The 21,359-nt window shown below is 50.0% G+C and overlaps 1 protein-coding gene across 4 annotated transcripts in view; it reads right to left on the bottom strand.

The window, feature by feature from the left end:
- Positions 1-1,064: 1,064 nt before the first annotated feature.
- The window catches only part of LOC125555452 (maspardin), a 47,000-nt gene continuing 26,705 nt past the window's right edge, over positions 1,065-21,359 (bottom strand). For all 4 annotated transcript variants that reach the window (XM_048718407.1, XM_048718412.1, XM_048718416.1 and 1 more), the window contains 4 exons: positions 6,239-6,347; positions 6,015-6,122; positions 1,604-1,744; positions 1,065-1,527 (listed from right to left, as the gene is read on the bottom strand). In XM_048718407.1, the coding sequence (XP_048574364.1) occupies positions 1,255-1,527; positions 1,604-1,744; positions 6,015-6,122; positions 6,239-6,347 (631 nt within the window). In that variant the 3' untranslated portion in view covers positions 1,065-1,254. The remainder of the gene's footprint in view (positions 1,528-1,603; positions 1,745-6,014; positions 6,123-6,238; positions 6,348-21,359) is intronic.

Genomic DNA, 21,359 nt, shown 5'->3' with positions numbered 1-21,359 from the left:
GCACACACATGCTTGGACGAATACACTGTGCATAGTTTGCATAGTTTGATAAAATTCCCAACAACATTCAGAAAATGTTTATTCCCATTCTAAAAATAAGTGTAACATTAAAAGGAAATACTCACATATTTCGAAATAATGTATGTGAAATTTTCCAAAATGTTTGTACAATGTAAAGAAAAAAGTTTGCGTAGTTTACAAATAATGTGTGTGAAAATTTCAAATGTTTATACAATGTAAAAGAAAAGTTTGTGTAGTTTGATAAAATTCCCAATAACAATGGGCCAATAAAGTTTTTTGGAACTCGTCAACAAGTTTGTTTAGATAGGCGAACATTTCTTGAAATTGGGGAACAACTTTTGAAATTCAGAAACATTTTTTGTTTGTAACAAGATAGCAGATTTGGCGTGGTGGCTAGCTCGCCCAGCCATGGGGCATAGCTTGTCGGTCTCAAATCCCCCCGGCGTTTTTTCAACCTCAGTGACCATATTGAGCACATACTTCTTATGTGTGCTTCATGAATTTGACGTTGTGCTGGTGAAGCACTTGTAAATTGCTTGCGTAGAAGCTGTTTTGATGTCCTGTACATGGAATTCTCCAAAGCGCCTGTGATGTATTCACATTACAGTGCTGGGGCCAGAGTAAGTAAACTGATAACGTTTCAAGCAGGATGCAAACGAAACAATGAATGTGCCGTTACACTTCTGGTTCCAGTGTCACCTATTTCCCTTTGCGTTTGTCAACCAAACACCTCCAAATAGTTTCCCTACACATTACATCTCAAGCATCACATCGCAAGGAAGGTCCACCAAAACACGGCATTATAAAAAAGGAAAACACACTCCGTCTTCCCCGCACGCCAAAGCAAATAACATTTTTTTTTATGAAAAATTCCAACACCAGCTACGTGTGCGTCCAACTCTTCTAATAGAGATTAAAATTGGCAAGACACTACAAAATTATCGAGGTTATGCAATTTATTTGGTTCAAAGAAAAACAAGCAACCACAATCACATGTCTCGGGCATCTATAATTCATCAATGTACGAGCCTACAAGCACAGAATAAAGAAGAAATTCCTATATTACACAAAATACATGAATGAATTCCATCAGTTGTTCCAATGCAGTCGCGCCACTCACGGGTCTGCTGATATTCTAGAAGACGAGTTCTATACTCCGGCAAAAGGCATAACTTCATACATTAAACAACCGGCTTGAAGAAATATACAAAACGGATGTATGGTAATGATGCATCATGAGCACGCACATAGGGAAACATGCAGAGCTGAACTGACCATACCTAGCACTATGCTTGTTGGTACCAGTCCATCTGAATTAGGTGGCCCTGATTCAGAGTGCTCCGTCTTACGGCCATCACTACCTGAACTACGGTCCCCATCATCTCTGGGATGGTCATCAAAACTGTTTCCATCTTCGTGGTCATTTGAGCTCCCGGAGCTACCATCCCGTGTGAAACCCTGGACTAGATCTGGTCTTGGTTCTACTCCAACTCGCCTTAAGTGTAGCTGCCAGTGTTTTGCAATTTGTTCTTCAAAGTTCCACATTAACAAACAAATGGAGAAGGAAGATAATCAATAATACCTGAAGGTACAAATTGACCTCATCTGGACGTGACAGGAAGGGAAAATCCCCACCAGTCCTCAGTACTGCACGCTTTGCACTTGGGTACCTTTCATTCACTTGGTCCTTCAACTGCTGAGGAACAGCAGAGTAGTCGTTCGTCTGTGCATAGATGTTCACTGAACATAGTTACCGTACAAGGGATGCTGGAGTGTCAAAACTAACAGATAGGAGAAAGAATCAATCTTGGAAGTCCTTGTGAATTGAGGGTTTCAAATGCATAGATTATTATATGGTACAAAAGATTAACATGCATTTTGCGTGACCGCTGGTTACGCTGTGCCGCACCAGGCCTCGCGCTGCTGCACCCCCCGCGATTGGACGTTGGGTGACTTCCTACAGGCTGCCACCAAGCACCTGAACGCAGCCCTGCCTCCCCCTGGTAGGCGTCCACGGAGGCAACCCCTCAACTTCTCCCCTCGCCATGGGCGCTCCACCACTGCGGCGCACATTGGGCATCATTGGCACGGGCCAGAAATCACCCCCGCCGAGATGAAAGCATATGATGGTGTCTTCGCGACACCCCTCCCCCTCGCCGTCATTTCGGCCATCGCTGCTCTAGTTGATCGAGAGATCCCGCATGACCTTGGTGCCATGCCTACCCCTCGCGCCCCTCGTCGACACTACAGCAACTTAGGCATCAAGTTCCCCCCTTCCCCCATCGATCTAGTTATATGGATCATGGCCTCAAGATCGTTGTATGGAACGTGCGCGGCCTCAACTCCCGTGCCTTCCATTTGAGTATGCGATCTCTCCTTGACACTACCGGGGCCGCTATTGTGTGCCTCCAGGAAATGAAAATGGAGTTGATTTGCTCGTCGGTGGTTTTAGAGACTCGGTTCGGAGTTTGAAGAGTATGTGTATCTGCCTGCGATCGGCACGCGTGGCGGCATTCTACTCGCTTGGCGGGGCAGGGCCGTATCTATCACAGACCCCCAGTTCCCAGTTCACCACGAACGCGATTACCGCCAAGGTGCAGGCACTCCATGGTGGATGTCCGTGGTTTATGGACCGCGGGAGGACGTCAACAAAATTGCTTTCCTCTAAGAGCTCCGTGACATTCGCCTCGATTGTGCTTGGCCTTGGATGATTTGCGATGACTTCAACCTCATATATCGCGATGAGGACAAGAATAACGGCAATCTCAATCACCGCGTGATGGGCAGGTTCCAGCGCCCAATCAACGACCTAGCACTCAAAGAGGTTTACCTCAATGGCCGGCGCTATACATGGTCAAACGAGCAATCGCCGCCCACCCTTGTCCACCTCGACAAGGTGATGTGCACTTCGGATTGGGAGGAATTGCACAAGGAATGCCACCTACGATGCCTTGCGTCGGTAGTGTCGGACCATTGCCCCTTACTCCTGGATTGCGCCTTGAAGCCCATCGCTCGCCAGCGTTTCCGGTTTGACGACTTCTGGTTACGCCTTGACGGCTTCCAGGAGATGGTGCATGCTGCTTGGACCTCTGTCCACGACGATGACCCCATCAAGTGCCTCGTCCTCCACTTGCAAGCCACTGCCCGTGGCCTGACCAGCTGGAGCTCGCGCTCGGTCGGCACCGTCAAGCAGAAACTTGCAATCACTCAGGAGCTCATATCACGATTTGACCGCGCCCAGGAGGATCGCGTCCTCACGCCGCAGGAGGACTGGTTGCGCAAGCAGCTTAAGATTGTGCACCTCTGCCTCGCCTTGCTGGAGTGCTCCATTGCCAGGCAGCGCACTCGCGTCTCGACGTACAAGCTTCTTCCACCGGCAATGTTCCTACCGCCGTCAAAAGAACACAGTCCACAGCCTTGTCACTGGCAACCGCGTGCTCCTCGACCACACCAACATGGCCGAGGCTGCTTTCCAGCACTACGACGACCTCCTCGGGACTGTTGTTGATCGCGACCACACCATCAACTTCGAGCTCATTGAGCCCAGCAACCTGATCGATTTGGACGCGCCGTTTAGCGAGGATGAGATCTGGAGCGCTATGAAGCACCTGCCCGCGCGCAAGATGCCCTGCCCGACAGATTTACCGCAGAGTTCCTCCACGCGTGCTGGAGTATCGTCAAGAGCAACTTCGTTGCAGTGTTCCAGCAGCTCTACGACATGCACAGTCGTGGCTTTCACCGCCTGAACCAGGCCCTGCTAATGTTGCTGCCTAAGCGCGCCGACACCAGTACATTGGGCGGCTATCGTCCAATTAGTCTCACTTGGTCGTGAAGATCTTCGCAAAGGTTCTCTCCCTTCGCCTCACGCCCAAGCTTGACAATTTGGTGAGTCGAAACAAGAGCGCGTTCATCCCCGGCCGCTGTCTTCACGACAACTTCGTGCTCGTGAAGCAAACAGCACGCCTCCTGCATCAGTTGGGCTGCTAAAGCTCGATCTGACCCGCGCATTTGACTCGCTCTCATGGCCCTTCGCCAGTATGGCTTTGGCGAGAGATTCCTCGAGTGGCTTGCGATCCTGCTCTCCTCGGGCAATACCAGGGTCCTGCTGAACGGCGAGCCAGGGCCCTCGATCTGGCAGCGCTGTGGATTGCGCCAGGGTGACCCCCTCTCGCCGCAACTTTTCTCCTTGGTTGTGGACATCCTCGGGTGGCTGATCAAGCGCGCCATCGACGACGGCATACTACAGCGACTCCACCCTCAACGGCCAATACAGGCAATCTCGCTATACGCCGCCGACGTGGTCCTCTTTTGCCAACCATCGCCAGCCAACCCAGCTGATGTCAAGGGTATTCTGGAAATCTTCAGGAGAGCCTCTGGCATGCGAATCAACTACGCCAAGAGCTCAGCGACTCTGCTGCACTGTGATCCCGAGGAAGCTGCACCTGTGGTCGAGACACTTGGGTGCCCCATAGTCGAGATGCCCTTCTCCTATCTTGGGATCCCACTTACGTTGTGATGCCCTACTGCCGCGCAACTCCAGCCATTAGTGGATCACACTGCTGGCTGCCTCCCCTCCTGGAAAGCCCACCTGATGAACCGCATGACCGTCTCGCCCTTGTCAAATCCGTCATGGGCGCGATACCGATACACCAGCTCCTGGTGTTCACCCCGCCTAAGAAGACTCTCAGACAGCTCAAAAAGATACAGCGAGGTTTTCTCTGGGTTGGACGCGCCGCCGTTTCGGCCACTACCACGTTAATTGGCGCCGCGTATGTCGCCCCCTGTCCCGGGCGACCTGGGGGTCCAGGACCTGGAGCGCACTAGACTCTCCCTTAGGCTGCGTTGGCTTTGGTTCTCTCGCACTAACAACACCCGCGACTGGTCTGCTCTTGACATGCAGTTCTCCGCGGAGGAATAGGTCATATTCTTTGCGTCAACCTACATGATGATTGGTGATGGGCTCACTGCCAAATTCTGGGAAGACCGCTGGATTGATGGGCGTTCGATCAGCGAAATTGCCCCACTCCTATACGCGTGCATCCCCAAGCGGCGCAGAAAGCACAGGACCGTGGCTGAGGGCCTCCATGACCATGGCTGGGCCCGTGACATTTAGGGTATCCTTAGCGTGCACGAGATCGGGCAGTACCTCTTGCTTTGGCAAAAGCTCAAGGGCCTCACGCTCATTGAGGAACCCAATCGCCTAATCTGGAAGTGGACCTCGAGCGGCGTCTACACTGCGCAATCCTGCTATCACGCCTCCTTTGGCTGTGTCCTGCGATGCATGGAGGCTGATCTGGAAATCTTGGGCACCCCCCAAAGTGAAGTTCTTCCGCTGGTTGGCGAGCCAGGATCGCTGCTGGACGGCCAACTGCCTCACGCGGCGTGGCCTACGGCATCCTCCCCGGTGCCCCCTCTGCGATAAAACTATGGAGACAATCCGTCAGCTATTGCTCGAATGCCTCTTCTCTCGACAGGACTGGCATGAGATATTGGCTTGGTTACGAATGACGACCAGTGCCCAACGAATGAAGCCTCGCTGAAGGATTGGTGGCAGCAAGCAAGGCAAGACACCCCCAAGCCCCTTCTCAAAGGCTTGGCCTCCATCGCCCTCATGCCATGGGTGATCTGGAAGCCCAGGAACAAGTGCATTTCGACGACAATCTGCCGTCTACCCACTCCCTCATTACGAATGACGACCAGTGCCCATTAGTTACTTCCGTGTACTCCGTAACCTACCTCCTAGGAGGATGGTAAACACAAACTCTCTCTTTTCAATGCAATGAAACACAAGTCTTGTGCGTTTTCTCGAAAAAAAGATTAACATGGTTTTCTAAGCATAAGAGTCAGAGAGGTTAGGAACTGATTTATCAATCTTAAATTAACCAAAGACCACAGCAAAAACTCTCATAGGCAATCGTTGGATTGAAGTAAAAATAATTTAGGAAAACTTACATACACTAATCTGTCATGTTATAACTGAGTTAGGTGCTTACATCCATTATTGTGATGAATGAATCAGGTAGCGATAATGACCCAACTGATGCAACATTGACATTTAATATCAACCTTGACGAAAGGTCTTCTCTTGATAATGTCTCTACCTGGCATGCAGAAGTTCGATCTTACCAAATCATAAACTAGGAAAATTAGAAGAGCATCAAGATCCATTACGTTACTTATATTTATAACATGCCTAAGTGTTTGAACGTGATACAACCTGACCCACTACAAAATCCACAGAATCTGCAATGAATGGTTCATGTGGACCATCTCGAATTCCTGTTAAGAGATACCTCTTCAGCAAAAAAGAAGGGGTCCAACTGACACTGCAATATCACAAAGTAGTTGAGACAGAATAAATGATTATTATCTGCAGTAATGATTTATAGGCAAAATACAAACATAAAATATTAGCTAATGTTGCATTGAAGAAATGCTTTGAGATTTTATTTTCTTTTCAAAACATGCAGGAGAGCTGCATGTAATTTCATTTAAGATAGAACGGCAAGATAGGCACGACCCATACATCGCCATAGAGGCATGCCCCAACAATAGAACCAAACGACCCAAGGATTGCCAACCTAAGAATCGGCGATCCGCACTAGAAGACCGACAAGCCCAGCCTAAACTGTGTCTGAAACAGCCAGCAATCACGACCCATACAAGATTAGAGCATCTCCAATGCCCCCCCCCCCCCACCCCACCCCTCCAGCAGGCCCTCCATTTATCGCCGGCTCGAAAAAACGGCCCAGTCGCGCCCCCAGGAGCCCAAATTTCACCGGTTAGGGCAAAACTGGCGCCGGCGGACCCATGCCCAACCCAGCGTGCTGGGGGCCGACTAGGGGAAAGGAAAATGGCGCCAAAACTTCCCGCGCCAGATTCCCACCCCATGGGCCTGCCAAGTCAGCGACTAGCATCTTCGTCCTCATCCCATCGCCTCGGCTCCCGCGCGAATCAATGCCAAGGCTGCCACTGGTCAGCCTTCAATTGATCACGGGCGATGCAATGAAGGCGAGGTGCCGCGTGATGCGGAGCATCCCAAGATCATCCTCATGGATCTACCTACGTCTCCCACGACACCACTTGGACCAATGACAAGGGCACGAGCAAAGGCTATCGAAGATAAGGTGAACTCGCTCCTCTCCGAACTATCATTTCCTATACATGAGACATGGCTACTACCTCAAGCGGAAACACTGTGTGATCAAGGACTTGGAGGAGAGCCACGGAGCGACTACACCCAATGGACAAGACGACGAGAACACCAACCGTGAAGGACAAGAAGAGCTGCGGAAGAAGCCCCAGCCACCGGACGACCGGTCGGGACCGGACATTCGGCGCTGAAGCCCCAGCCGAGCTAAGCGAGCGGACGTCCGGCCCGGACCGGACGACCGGCAACCCCGCACCCGAGCCAAACGAGCGGAAGTCCGACGTCACCGGACATCCGGCGACCGGACGACCGGCCACTTCCGGAAATCCGCTACTTCAGCATCCGAGTCAGAACGAGCGGACGACCGGCGACTACCGGACGTCCGGCCGCCCATGAGCCACCGGACGACCGGTCCCCAGCAGGCGTCTGATACCTGTCTGCGCACAGGAATCGGGCCTGAGGCCCATGTATCCCCTCACTTCGTCCCCATTTGCACTAAGACTATAAATAGACCTCCTCCTCCTCCTAACTAGGGTTAGCATTGTGATAGCTCATATTAGAGATAGAGCCTCGCTCATCCACATCGGATCTACTCTTTGAGAGAGACCACGGCCCCTCTACGGAGAAGATCCCCTTGGATTCAAGACCCCCTTTTGGGTGGCCCCATCAAGACCTCCTTTGGAGAAGAACCGGTTACCGTATATTGTCCCTTGTTGATCGTGGATCATGTATCTCCCTTTGTGTTCATGGATCTAGCGCATGTGTGATCATACTTGTTGGTTTGAGTGTTCTCTTGTGTTCCCCTTGTGATTTTCCCCTCGTGTTTCCCCTCGTGTTCTTCGTGTTCATCACGGGATCCGCTCCTTTCGTGAAAGATCAGCCATCTAGGGTTCCACCCTACATCATCTTGGTATCATGAGCCACGTTGATCACGATTTCGGAGCCTCCCTGTTGTGTTTCTACCTTTGTTTTTGTTGATTTTGCCCCTAATTCGAAAATTCCCCACAAAAATAGCCCCAAATTTTTTTTTGTGATTTGTTGGTGTGATGAAATTTTGTTGGATTCGATCCGTGGATTTGCTTTGCCTTAAGTGGATCTAGCTCTCCCCTTCATCTCCACCTTTTCCATCCACTAAATCGCCCGGATTCGGCGAATTTTGACCTCTCCTTGAAGAACCCTAGTTGTTCATCCCGTGGCCGATTTTCGCCCACGCACGGGACGTCCGCAAAAACCTGACGAAACTGAACCCCCCCCCCCCCGAAAATTGCAGCCACCGCTGTCGGTGTCAAAACCGGCGGATCTCGGGTAGGGGATCCCGAACTGTGCGTCTAAGGTCGATGGTAACAGGAGACAAGGGACACGATGTTTACCCAGGTTCGGGCCCTCTCTATGGAGGTAATACCCTACGTCCTGCTTGATTGATATTGATGAATATGAGTATTACAAGAGTTGATCTACCTCGAGATCGTAATGGCTAAACCCTAGAGGTCTAGCTGGTATGGCTATGATAATGAATTCTCCCTCCGGACTAAGTCCTCCGGTTTATATAGACACCGGGAGGATCTAGGGTTACACAAGGTCGGTTACAATATCCGGTCGCCAAGCTTGCCTTTCACGCCAAGGAGAATCCCATCCGGGCACGGGTACAGTCTTTGGTCTTCGCATCTTCACAGCCCATCAGTCCGTCCCATGGCTAACAGGCCGGACGCCGGAGGACCCCTTAGTCCAGGACTCCCTCAACCGCCCCACTTTCGCATACACATCCCCATACCACCACCATTTTCCACAACCACCATTGCTTACTCGTTTCGCACTCCGATACGTTTTTGCCACATTGTGCTTTGAGAATTTGAGTTGCAGTTCCGTGTCCTATTGTGTTTCGGCTATTTAGGTACGGTTCGACATCAACATCACCGCCACTCATCTTCGCCACGGACGCGTCATCGACAATAACCACTCCACCATTTTGACACCATACCGTAAGCAAGAAGCGGTAAACTCATCTTGGTATAGTGATACATCATTCTTGCCATTCCATTGATAGCCATCATAGCCTTACCTTTTGCGTCGCTTACCCATCGAGACTAGCCTTTGAGTATTGCCGGCAACGTGACTTGTGCACATTAACTCTTGTGTCACCAAGTGTCATCGCATACTCACTTGCTATCTTGGTTCGTGAAGCATTGCATGAGAAAAGAGCTCAAACACAAAGAGCCAAACAAGCTTTTAAGCAAAAGGGAAAGATAAGCAAAGAGCTTTTAAGCAAGAACCATAACATCATACAACATTAAGATTGTCATACTAGATCATCTTGGATCATATCATCGGAATACCATACATAGAGCATACTTGGGATAGAAGTCGTTGCATTTTTGCTTAATAGGTTATGCACAAGTCTTCGTATCCGCCTATTGTGCAATCGTGCTAGCGTCTCTCTAGTGTTGTGCAACAAGAGCATTTTCGTGGATTCCACATTTTGGCTCATCCTTGGTTGCACGACCCCATTTCATCTCTTTGCATGTGTGTTTCCGTGTACCATATTTTGCTTGGTCTACTTGTTGCATTGCAAACTTGCGAATCTTTTCCAACATTATTGAAGCTCACTAACAATTGCATCAAATTTTGTGCCACCATCCTAACCAAGCTCCACCATAAGCTTTTACTTGTGTAGGTGTGAGAAACCGACAAGAATTGGTACCAATTGTGCTATTTCCTTGTTCCACATTGGAGTGATCTTTGATCCACCTTCAACATCGGTCAAGGTACATTTGGTATAAGTTCTTCTCTTTCTACCACTCACATATTTCCCTTGGAATGATGGATAGGCCAAGTACTTCTACCAACCCACTCTTCATCGGACAAGACGACGACATGAACTCCTACGTCACAAAGAGCCAACTCTTTGGTGCACGACGTGCTTTGCATCAAGAGCAACAAGCAATGAGTGAACGCATCGACAACCTCACCACCGACTTGCGACTCTCCGAGCAACGCACAAGAGATTACTTCGACCACAAGCTCGACGACCACAAGCAAGAGAACGATGCAAGAATGACCGAGATTCATGCTTTGTTGCTCAACCGCTCTTCTTCCACTTCGTCCTCATCAAGACGGAGCCGCTCAAGTCGACACTCCGACTACACCATCTCCGGCTCAAGTACACCGACATCGAACACTCTTCGTCGTGTCGCGCGCCAAGAACGTCAAGCCAACCGCAACCCTCTACACGACAACAACTCTCAAGAACAACGACATCATCAAAACCAAGTTACCTTTGCGCAAGCACGAGAACGGCAACGGCAACGCCAACACAAAGAGGAAGAGCGATGTCTACACCAAGAAGCACAAGATGTCGAGGCACAACGTCAAGAGCAACAATTGCGAGAAGCTCAAGCACTTGAGGCGCAACAAGCCCTCCGAGAATCAAGTTGAGTCGTAGCCAACTGAGGCCGACAAGCTCGTGAACATGAAGAAGCGCTTCGCGAAGAAGTTCACGAACGAATATATCAAGCTCGTGTGCATCGTCAAGCTCGACAAGTTCCTCCACAAGCTCGCCAAGAACATCAAGTTCAACAAGAGCAAGAAGACAATGGAAATCCTCCACGGCAAGAGCAAGTTGGGAGAGACGATCCTCCTCGTCAAGGACGTCATCATCCCCGACCCGAACACAATGAAGAGCAACGCTATGGCAAGCTTAAGTTCACCATGCCCAAGTTCAATGGAAGCAATGATCCCGAAGAGTACCTTTCATGGGCATTGAAGGTCGACAAAATATTCCGCTTGCACAACTATGAAGAAGAGAAGATCGCGATGGCATCCCTTGAGTTCCAAGACTATGTCCTCATTTGGTGGGAACAAGTCAATGAGCGCCGAGAGGCAAAAGATGAACCACCCATCACTACTTGCGCGCAAATGAAGGATGTTATGAGAGCACGCTTCATGCCTACCTACTACAACAGCGACCTCTTCAAGAAACTCCAACTACTCAAGCAAGGAACCAAGAGCGTTGAAGAGTACTACAAGGACATGGAGATTGCAATGATACGAGCCAATGTCACGGAAGATGATGAGCAAACTATGGCACGTTTCTTGAATGGACTCAATCATCCCATCAAGAAGATCGCCGACTTTCAACCATACTCAAACCTCATCGAGCTAGTGCATCAAGCTACCAAAGCGGAACGTCAAGTGCAAGATGACTTCAAGTATGCCAAGTTCTCATCCAAGTCCTATGGTTTCTCCAACACCCAAGCTTTAACGACTCCAACACCTTCTACATCAACCAAGCCTTCGACAAGCAACGTCGACAAGTCGAGTTACAAGAAAGCTTCGACAACCTCAAGTCATCCTCCTACAACGAGCAACTTCAAGCCAAGAGCTTCATCATCATCTACCCCAACCGATGAGACCGTCAAGACAAGTTCCTTCAAATGCTTCACATGCGGAGGCCGAGGCCACAAGTCCTTTGAATGTACTATCAAGCGGACCATGATCCTCAACGACGATGGTACATACGACTCCATGAATGAAGGAGAAATGGAAGCACTTGAGCAAGTCGCCATGCACCGGCAAGTGAACGATGAAGAGGAACAAGTCTTTTGTGATGAAGATTCAAGTCCCGCTCTCGTTGTCTCCAAGGTCTTGACCCTTCCACATCACCAAGAAGAAGACCAAAGATGCCACATATTTCATACCAAGGCCGGCATCAATGGAAGGTCCGTCAAGGTCATCATCGATTGAGGGAGTTGCCATAACTTAGCAAGTGAAGAACTTTGCTCCAAGCTCCAATTGCCCAAGACGAAGCACCCTCATCCCTACAAAGTTCAATGGCTAAGCGACTCCGGCACTATTCAAGTCGAGCATAGAGTGCAAGTCTCCTTCAAAATCGGAGCTTACGAAGACACTTTGGAGTGTGATGTCGTTCCAATGACCGTTTGCCACCTTCTTCTTGGTCGACCATGGCAATTTGATAGAGGTGTCATCCACAACGACCGAACGAACCACTATATCTTCAAGATGAAAGGAAAGGAGTACGTACTTCGTCCTATGTCTCCAAGCCAAGTGATCGCCGACAAGCAAGCCACCCATCATGGAGAGAATAGTGAGAGCGCGAACCACCAAAAAGAGAGTGAGCGCCACAAGCCCAAATTGAGCGCCTCCACGATGAGCGAAAAAAAGAACTTAGTTCTATTTGCCACCAAAAGTGAGATAAGAGGAGTGTGTGAGAACCCATCTAGTGTCCTACACTATGTCCTCTTGTGCAAGGACAACACACCAAAAGCTAACACCTCTCACACTCTACCTTTAGTGTTGTCTTCTCTTTTGCAGGAATTCCAAGATGTTTTCCCCGACGAGCTACCTGCGGGACTACCTCCACTACGAGGCATCGAGCACCGCATCGACCTCATCCCTGGAGCACCACTTCCGAACAAAGCTCCCTACCGTGTCAACCCCGAAGAAACCAAAGAAATACAAAGGCAAGTAAAACATCTCATAGACCATTGGACATGTGCGCGAAAGTTTGAGTCCTTGTGTCGTTCCGGTCATTCTTGTGCCAAAACGAGACGGTAGCTTTCGCATGTGTTCCGATTGTAGACCTATCAATGCTATCACCGTTCGATATAGGTACCCCATTCCACGCCTTGATGATATGCTTGATGAACTTAGTAGTGCCACTATCTTTTCCAAAATTGATCTTAAAAGTGGTTACTATCAAATCCGCATACAAGAGGGTGATGAATGGAAGACCGCTTTCAAAACAAAGTTTGGTTTGTATGAGTGGTTAGTTATGCCTATGGGTTTATCGGGAGCACCGGGTACTTTCATGTGTCTTATGAATCATATGTTTCACCCTTACATTGGTGAGTTTGTTGTGGTCTACTTCGACGATATCCTTGTTTTTAGCAAATCTCTCAAAGATCATGTCACCCATGTTCGAACCATTTTGCAAACTTTTCGAAAAGAGCGTCTCTATGCTAACATGGAAAAATGCCTTTTTGGCGTTGATAAGCTCGTTTTCTTGGGTTTTGTTGTGTCCTCTAAGGGTGTTCATGTTGATGACTCTAAGATCAATGCTATCAAAACTTGGCCACAACCAACCAACTTGCATCAAGTGCGTAGCTTCCTTGGTTGAAGTGAAGGACTTTAGCACCATTGCTTCACCTTTGCATGCTTTGAGCAAGAAAAATGCGCCTTTTGTTTGGGGACCATCCCAAGATACCGCTTTCAATGAGCTTAAGAATTTGCTTACTCATGCTCCCGTGCTTGCTTTACCCAATTTTGACAAACCCTTTGAGATTCATTGTGATGCTAGTGGTAATGGCATAGGAGGTGTGTTAACGCAAGAGAAGCGCCCCATAGCTTACTTTAATGAGAAACTTTCCGGAGCGCAACTCAATTACCCCATCTATGACAAAGAGTTATATGCTTTAGTGCGAGTTTTGCATTAATGGAAACATTATTTTCACCCTCATGAGTTTATCATTCATACCGATCATGAAACGCTTAAATACCTTAAGGGTCAAACCAAGTTGAACAAGCGTCATGCTAAATGGAGTGAATTCATTGAGTCTTTTTCTTATGTCATCAAGTACATCAAAGGTAAGGAAAATGTTGTGGCGGACGCTATTTCCCGCATATGCATGCTTGTTACTCACTTGAATTGGATGTCATTGGCTTTGAGCACATAAAAGACTTGTATGCACATGATCCGACTTTTGCTATTCCTTATGCCAAGTGTTTGACGCATACCTCTTGGAAACGTTATTACATCAAAGATGGATATCTTATGAGAGCTAACAAACTTTGCATCCCCGAGTCTTCTCTTTGTTTGTTATTTTTATAGGAATGTCATGGAGGACTAATGGGACATTTTGGACGCGACTAAGACTTCCGCTAAACTCTCCAAGAACTACTATTGGCCCAAGATGTTTCGCGACATCAACCGCTTCACCAACCGATGCTCTACATGTCGCAAAACTAAGTCTAAAGCTCAATCCCATGGCTTTTATATGCCTCTCCCAATTCCATATCAACCATGGAAAGATATTAGCATGGATTTTGTACTTGAATTGCTTAGAACTAGAAATGGAAAGGATTCGGTATTTGTTGTTGTGGACCGATTCTCTAAGATGGCACATTTCATTCTTTGCAACAAGATAGACAATGCTTCACATGTTGTCCATCTCTTTTGTAGGGAAATATTGCGTTTACATGGAGTGCCAAAGACGATTGTCTCGGACCGCTACGTCAAGTTCCTAAGCTACTTTTGGAAGACCCTATGCGCCAAGCTCGGAATCAAGCTACTCTTCTCCATGACGTACCATCCACAAACCGATCGCCAAACGAAGGTGACCAACCGCATACTCTTCACTCTACTTCGCGTGCTAATCAAGAAGAACATCAAGGAGTGGGAAGAGTGTCTACCTATCGCCGAGTTCGCCTACAACCGCGCAAGTCCCCTTTCGAGGTCGTCTACGGATTCAACCCATTGTCATCATTGGACATTCTTCCTCTATCACTACAAGAGCGCATCAATATGGACGCAAGTGCACGTGTGAACCATCTCAAGAAGGTGCACGAAGATACAAGACACACCATTGAGCGCCAAGTACAACGACTTGCGACCAAGCTCAACATCAACAAGCAACCCATGGTATTCAACATTGGTGATCTTGTGTGGCTACACCTTCGTAAGGACCGCTTCCCTACTGAACGCGAGTCCAAACTCCTACCATGAGCGGATGGACCCTTCAAGGTGCTTGCACGCTACAACAACAACGCTTACAAGATCGACCTCCCGCGCAACAAGTACAACGTGAGCAACATCTTCAATGTCAAGGATCTTTCGCCCTACCATGGTGATGAAGAATTCGATCTGAGGTCGGATCTTTCCCAAGGAAGGGGAGATGATGCGGAGCATCCCAAGATCATCCCCATGGACCTACCTACGTCTCCCACGACGCCACTTGGACCAATGACAAGGGCAGAGCAAAGGCTATCGAAGATAAGGTGAACTCGCTCCTCTTCGAACTATCATTTCCTATACATGAGACATGGCTACTACCTCAAGCGAAAACACTATGTGCGATCAGGGACTTGGAGAAGAGCCACGGAGCGACTACACCCAATGGACAAGACGGCGAGAACACCAACCGTGAAGGACAAGAAAAGCTGCGGAAGAAGCCCCAGCCACCGGACGACCGGTCGGGACCGGACGTCCGGCGCCTGAAGCCCCAGCCGAGCTACAGCGAGCGAACGTCCGGCCCGGACCGGACGACTGGCAACCCCGCACCCGAGCCAAACGAGCGGAAGTCCGACGCCACCCGACGACCGGCCACTTCCGGAAATCCGCTACTTCAGCATCCGAGCCAGAACGAGCGGACGATCGGCGACTACCGGACGTCCGGCCGCCCGTGAGCCACCGGACGACCGGTCCCCAGCGGACGTCCGGTACCTGTCTGCGAGCAGGATTCAGGCCCGAGGCCCATGTATCCCCTCACTTCGTCCCCATTTGCACTAAGACTATAAATAGACCTCCTCCTAGCTAGGGTTAGCGTTGTGATAGCTCATATTAGAGATAGAACCTCGCTCATCCACATCGGATCTACTTCTCGAGAGAGACCGCGGCCCCTCTATGAAGATCCCCTTGGATTCAAGACCTCCTTTGGAGAAGAACCGGTTACCGTGTATCGTCCCTTGTTGATCGTGGATCATGTATCTCCCTTTGTGTTCATGGATCTAGCGCATGTGTGATCATACTTGTTGGTTTGAGTGTTCTCTTGTGTTCCCCTTGTGATTTTCCCCTCGTGTTCTTCGTGTTCATCGCGGGATCCGCTCCTTTCGTGAAAGATCAGCCATCTAGGGTTCCAGCCTACATCACCGCGCGTCCCGCCCCTTCCCGCCACGCGTCCGCACTGCTGCCGCCCCCTCGCCGCTATAAAAACCGCCTTCATCGCCGTTGGCCGCACACTCGCCTCGCCACAGCCATCTCTCTCTCGCCGCCGACCACCTTCTTTCCTTCTCCGCCCTTCTCCCGCCCTTTCTCCTTCATAGTCAAGCCAGACCGATGGCGGAGAGGTTCCCCGGCGATGGAGCAACGGCCAACAGCTTCCGCCGCCGCCATCTGCATGAGTGGGAGGCGCGCCTTCTCCATGAGGCCAACTACCCGACACCGACATGCGCGTGTCGGGCTCTTGGAGGCTCAGCGCCAGAGGCGTCCCCGTGCCCCCGCCGTCCTCCGACGCGGAACGCCGCGGCGAGATCGCGCGAATCCGGGCATCCATGCCGGAGGAAGCGCGACAGCAGCCGAAGTACGCCCCCGACAACCACTCTCTGTGGACGGCATACTTCCAGCACCGCCACGCCGACTAGCTCGCGTCCACCAACGGCGCTCCGGCACCAAGGGGGCGCCACAACTCCGACGGCCGTCGTCAGTGGTAGGGCATCCTCGGGCGCACGCTCCACGCCAACCTCGAGCACATCGAGGGCGGCAACGAGCCGCCGTTGGAGTACCCGGTGTCATCGTTCTCGTGCCGGAGCGGCAACTCCTGGTTGCCGAGGTGCATGGCGGGGGCGTCCTCTTCCTCCGGCTCCCGCTCCTCCGGCACGACGCGGCTCGCCGCCATCAAGCCCGAGCCCCAGGAGATGCCGGCGCAGCCGCAGCGGCAGCCCCATCATAAACGAGGGCCGCCGCCAACCTTCACCTCCCCGCGGCCATCTTCGCCTGGTCAGGCCGAAGGAGCCGGCGACGCCGCCCGTGCTCATCAAGCAAGAGCACGTGGAGATGGCCGCCGACCTCGAAACCAGCCTAAAATGGGCGCGCGACAACTACGTGCGGGAGATGGAGCACCAGCGCCGTGCTCTGGAGGAGATCGCCGCGCAGCGCAGCGCCGCGACCGCGAGGAGGGCAGCGTCATCGTCCTCGACGTCGGCCAACCCCGTCCGCAGCAAAGATCCAGGGCAGGGCTGTAGCAAGGATGGCGGCGTGCAGGACGACGGCGACGACACCGCCTTCTACAAGCTCCTCGGCATGAAGTAGGCTTGGGGCGCCGGCGGCGGCGTAGTTTTTTTAAAGTTTTTTTATGTGTGTCTTTAAATTTGTACAAATATGAATGAAACCGCCTAAATTTCATCCAAAGTCAAGTTATTTTGTTCACATTTGGGCCCAATTTGAATTTGAAAAACGGCGTCTGGGGGCCAACTTGGGGCGGCGGTTGGGGACCCGAGCCCCCACAGCGAAAATAGCGTCGGTTAGCCCCCAAGCGGCGCTATTTCAATCCCTTGGGGGGGAGGGGGCGAACGGCTGGACATGCCCTTACAAAGACGATGACAAACGCGACTAAAGCACAAGCGTCACAGGGACAGGTCCGCCAACAACCATGAGCCAACACCATTCTCCCAAGTGTAAGCGTGACGTCCCAACGCCAATAGATTGGCCGCCACCCAGGTCACAGGAGGACCAATGGGTGGACCAGCAAGAACTGGGGAGGAGCACACATCGCACCACAGCGAGGACGACACATGACCAGGGGCGGAGGAGCAAAGGAGAGGCAGGCAGGTGCCCCAAAGCCAGTCGGATGGAAAATAAAAGGCCAAATCATGGAAGACGAATGCACCGCCACGACCCAATATCACTCAACCTTGGTGCGGAGCACCCTACGGACATCAAAATGAACCCACAAGCTCCAAGTGGACCACAGACAAGGGCTTGAATACGCTTTTTTGACATTGAAGTACGTTTTTTGGAACTGCCATTCAAAAAGGAAATTACCTTGGCATGAGCTGATTAACAACCTCACCTCCGACTTGCATGCCGAGTTGCGTGAAGCGGAAACTCGCAACAAGGACTACCTCAACCCCCAAGTTGGATGCATAAATAGACAAAATCAAGAAAATGTTCCACAATCGCAAGTCCTCTACATCTTCTTCATCTTCAAGACGACATTCAAGTACAAATGCTTCCGAGCTACCGTAATACTCAAGTTCACACTGATCTCGACGCCACCGCCACAATGAAGAACAAGAGCAACATCGGGATCCCCAACCTCACCGTGCCAATGGTCCCAAGACCGCATCCTTGACCATGAGCAATGTGAAATATAAGCTCGAAAAAAAGGTGCCAGTGAAGAGAGCCACCACCGAGAAGAATAACGCAATGCTCATCGCCAAGAAGAAGCTCGCCATCAAGAACAAGCAGACCAAGTGCATGAAGCTCTCCGTGCCAACCAACACCAATATGAAGAACACACACGACGAACACGGTTTGCAAGACAAGAGAGGCTCACGTGGAGCAACGTCATGAAATGCGGCATATAGCCAAGGTCTGCCACCAACAACAATCAGACAAGTGGGAATGTGGGAGCACCAGATCTGGCGCTTCGCTGGATCCGACAAAAATACAACCAAAAGGAGGCATGGGGTGGAGATGGCGATAGGGGGACGGTACCACGCCAACAAGGGGCAGGGGCAGAGGATCTGGCAACTCCACCACTGGACCAACCCACGACGACCAGAGAAGAAGCAAGGGACGACGTATGGAAGCACACCATTGATGACCAAGGGTAGCATCTTTGCCAATCAGCGACAACACTAGAAGTTCTCATCACAACGACCACAAAGATGAACGGGGGTGGCAGCGATGAGGTGCGAAGCTCCGAAGATCGTGAGGTGCAGCGCCTTCGTGAATACGGGATGGTCCCACATATGACGCGTTACAAACAGCCATTATGTATTTCTCAACTGGAATAATCCATACAATGGAGTTGAATTTGCTCTGAACTAGAAAAATGTGTTTTAGTTTTAACTATATACAAAAAAAACTTGTTTACATAATTCAATATACTTGATTCACCCAATAACTTATTTAGTCATCTTAGGCAGAAACTGGTATAATATTGTCAATCTTAGGTGAAAGCTATGCAAGGTTTATAATTGCTTCACGAAAAGTTAGATGAATGTATATTATTCCTCCTCGACGATTAGTTTTACTAAATATTGTTCAGGCCAAGGAGTTACTGCATGTGGCCACAAAAAAAGGATATCAAGAAATAGATCTCATAAAGCAACAATAAGAATTTGTTAGATTAAAATATGATAGTCAAGACAAGGCCTGAAATTCTCTCTTTACCAGTGTTAGTGTTTACATCTTAAAGTTGTTACCAAATTGTCAACTGAAACATTTTTTGATTTTTGAAAAACTGCAGCTTGCCTTTTTCTTGACATTGTACAGAAAGTGGAAGGCAAATAATATGCATCACAAGCTCTTTCATGGATGCAGGTACAGGCTGATGTTAACTTCCTGCAGGTCTAGCTATGCTTGTAAATTGTACTTTGACTTGCCCTCAAGTCATAGAAGTATCCCCAAGTAAATCTGCTCACTTATATTTTCCTCAATATGCATAACATCAAGACCGCCATGGAGTAAACTTAAGTCCTAAGAAATAGGCCACCAAGTCACTGCACACTCCCAAGTTTCAGACTTCAAGATTTTAGTCATTTTTATGTACTGTAAAAACAAAGTATCAGTACAATAAGTTGTTCTTCAGATACACTGTAAAATTGTCATCATACCGAAACTCACGATCTGGACGAAACAGTACTTCCAAGTGCTGACTGTTTGTCTAGTGTTTTAAACATGTTCGTTCACAACAGGACACCAAACATACTCACTACTAATACCAAATCCTGCAATTATCCCAGCCTAAGGTAGTCAGAGTAGATAATACAACACCAAGTTCAATCTCGTCACTCTTCTTTCTATGGCTATGCCCGCTGACGTCTGGTCAAGGGCGCCCACTGCTAGGTTGTCTTGCTAGAGAGACAGCTCTCCTTGCTCCTTATGCTGGAGAGACCACAGGGCCTAAGGGCATTTCTAACCGATCCCCTAAAAGTTAAGGGAGGATCCGGCGGAGTAAAGTTAGTGGACATTGGCCACACCTAGCCGATCCCCTATAGTTAGTGAGAGTAAAAAGAAAATTGTGTAGATTTTGTGTCCTAGCCGCATCAACTTCAAACACTATACAATAATATATCATGAGGATATTAAAATTAAAACATGCATAACATAACCGTCATAACATATAGTTTCATCGTCACGAATTTCAAATAAAAACATTCAAAGTTCACCCAAAAGGCATCACGTCAAACACAATGCTTGATCCAAAATCACCACAAACATAGCACGTATATGTTGTGGATCGAGCCAACCAATGGCATGCACCACCACCCCCTCTTGCTCCATTTCTTGGGCCGCCTCCGAATGATACCAAACGGAGTCATAGTTGACCTCATCAAGTCCAATGGTGGCCGAGGACTCCAAAGATGCTAAGAACTCGACTGTATTCATCTCCACACTACGACAACGAAAAAAGAAACTAGATCACCATCGGCTACCAACAATCACCGATCAGCCGAAATGCGAAAGAGCATTTTCTTTTTACCTTGTCGGCATTTCATCAAGCACTTGGCGGCCGCGACCCTTAGTGCTAGCTGCGGCCGCCGCTCGCACCGGAGCAGTAGCCGTAGGGGCAGCCGGAGTAGCTGCACAAGGCGCTAGCCTTGGACGGGCCACCGTTGTGGCCTTCTTCGCAGCCGCCTCGACGAGAGCCGACGTCGCCGTCGTTGGTTTTCTTGCTCTTTTTGCTCCGGCGGTAGAGGTGGGAGGGCAGCGGTCCGTTGCGGGAGAAGCGGCCGCCACCCCGGCCACCATTGCTGCGGTTGGAGGCGGAGCTTGAACCCAGTGGGTTTTTTTATCCCTAAGCTTTTCTTCGGGGCAGACGGCGGCGCATGGGTGGCTTCCATCGGCGACAAGCCAGCGGCGGTGGCCAGGGGGCAAGGGAAGGGTCCGAGCTATCCATTCCGGCCGGAGGGTCATCGGGGGCGGCGGCGGGGCATGGTGGCTGCGGCGGCGGGAACAAGGGTGGGAGAAAGAGAGGCCGCCAGTTTTACTCGGCCCCGGCGGGAGTGAGCATATTCAGGGAAATTGGGGGATTTTGGGCAGTGGGGGATAATTTTTACTCCACTATACCGGTTAGGGGAAGGCTAGGTGCGCTGTAAGGGAGGATAACTGAATTTATCCTCCCTTACGGCCTTATTTGGGATCGGTTAGAAATGCCCTAAGTGGAGATGGACCCTGGCCCATACCGGTTCAACAATCCCCCTCAAGATGGATGGTAGATATCTATCAAAC

Source organism: Triticum urartu, chromosome 1 (assembly GCF_003073215.2).
Source record: "Triticum urartu cultivar G1812 chromosome 1, Tu2.1, whole genome shotgun sequence".
In the NCBI taxonomy this organism is placed as follows: domain Eukaryota; kingdom Viridiplantae; phylum Streptophyta; class Magnoliopsida; order Poales; family Poaceae; genus Triticum; species Triticum urartu.
This window is presented reverse-complemented; position numbering and strand designations above follow the sequence as displayed.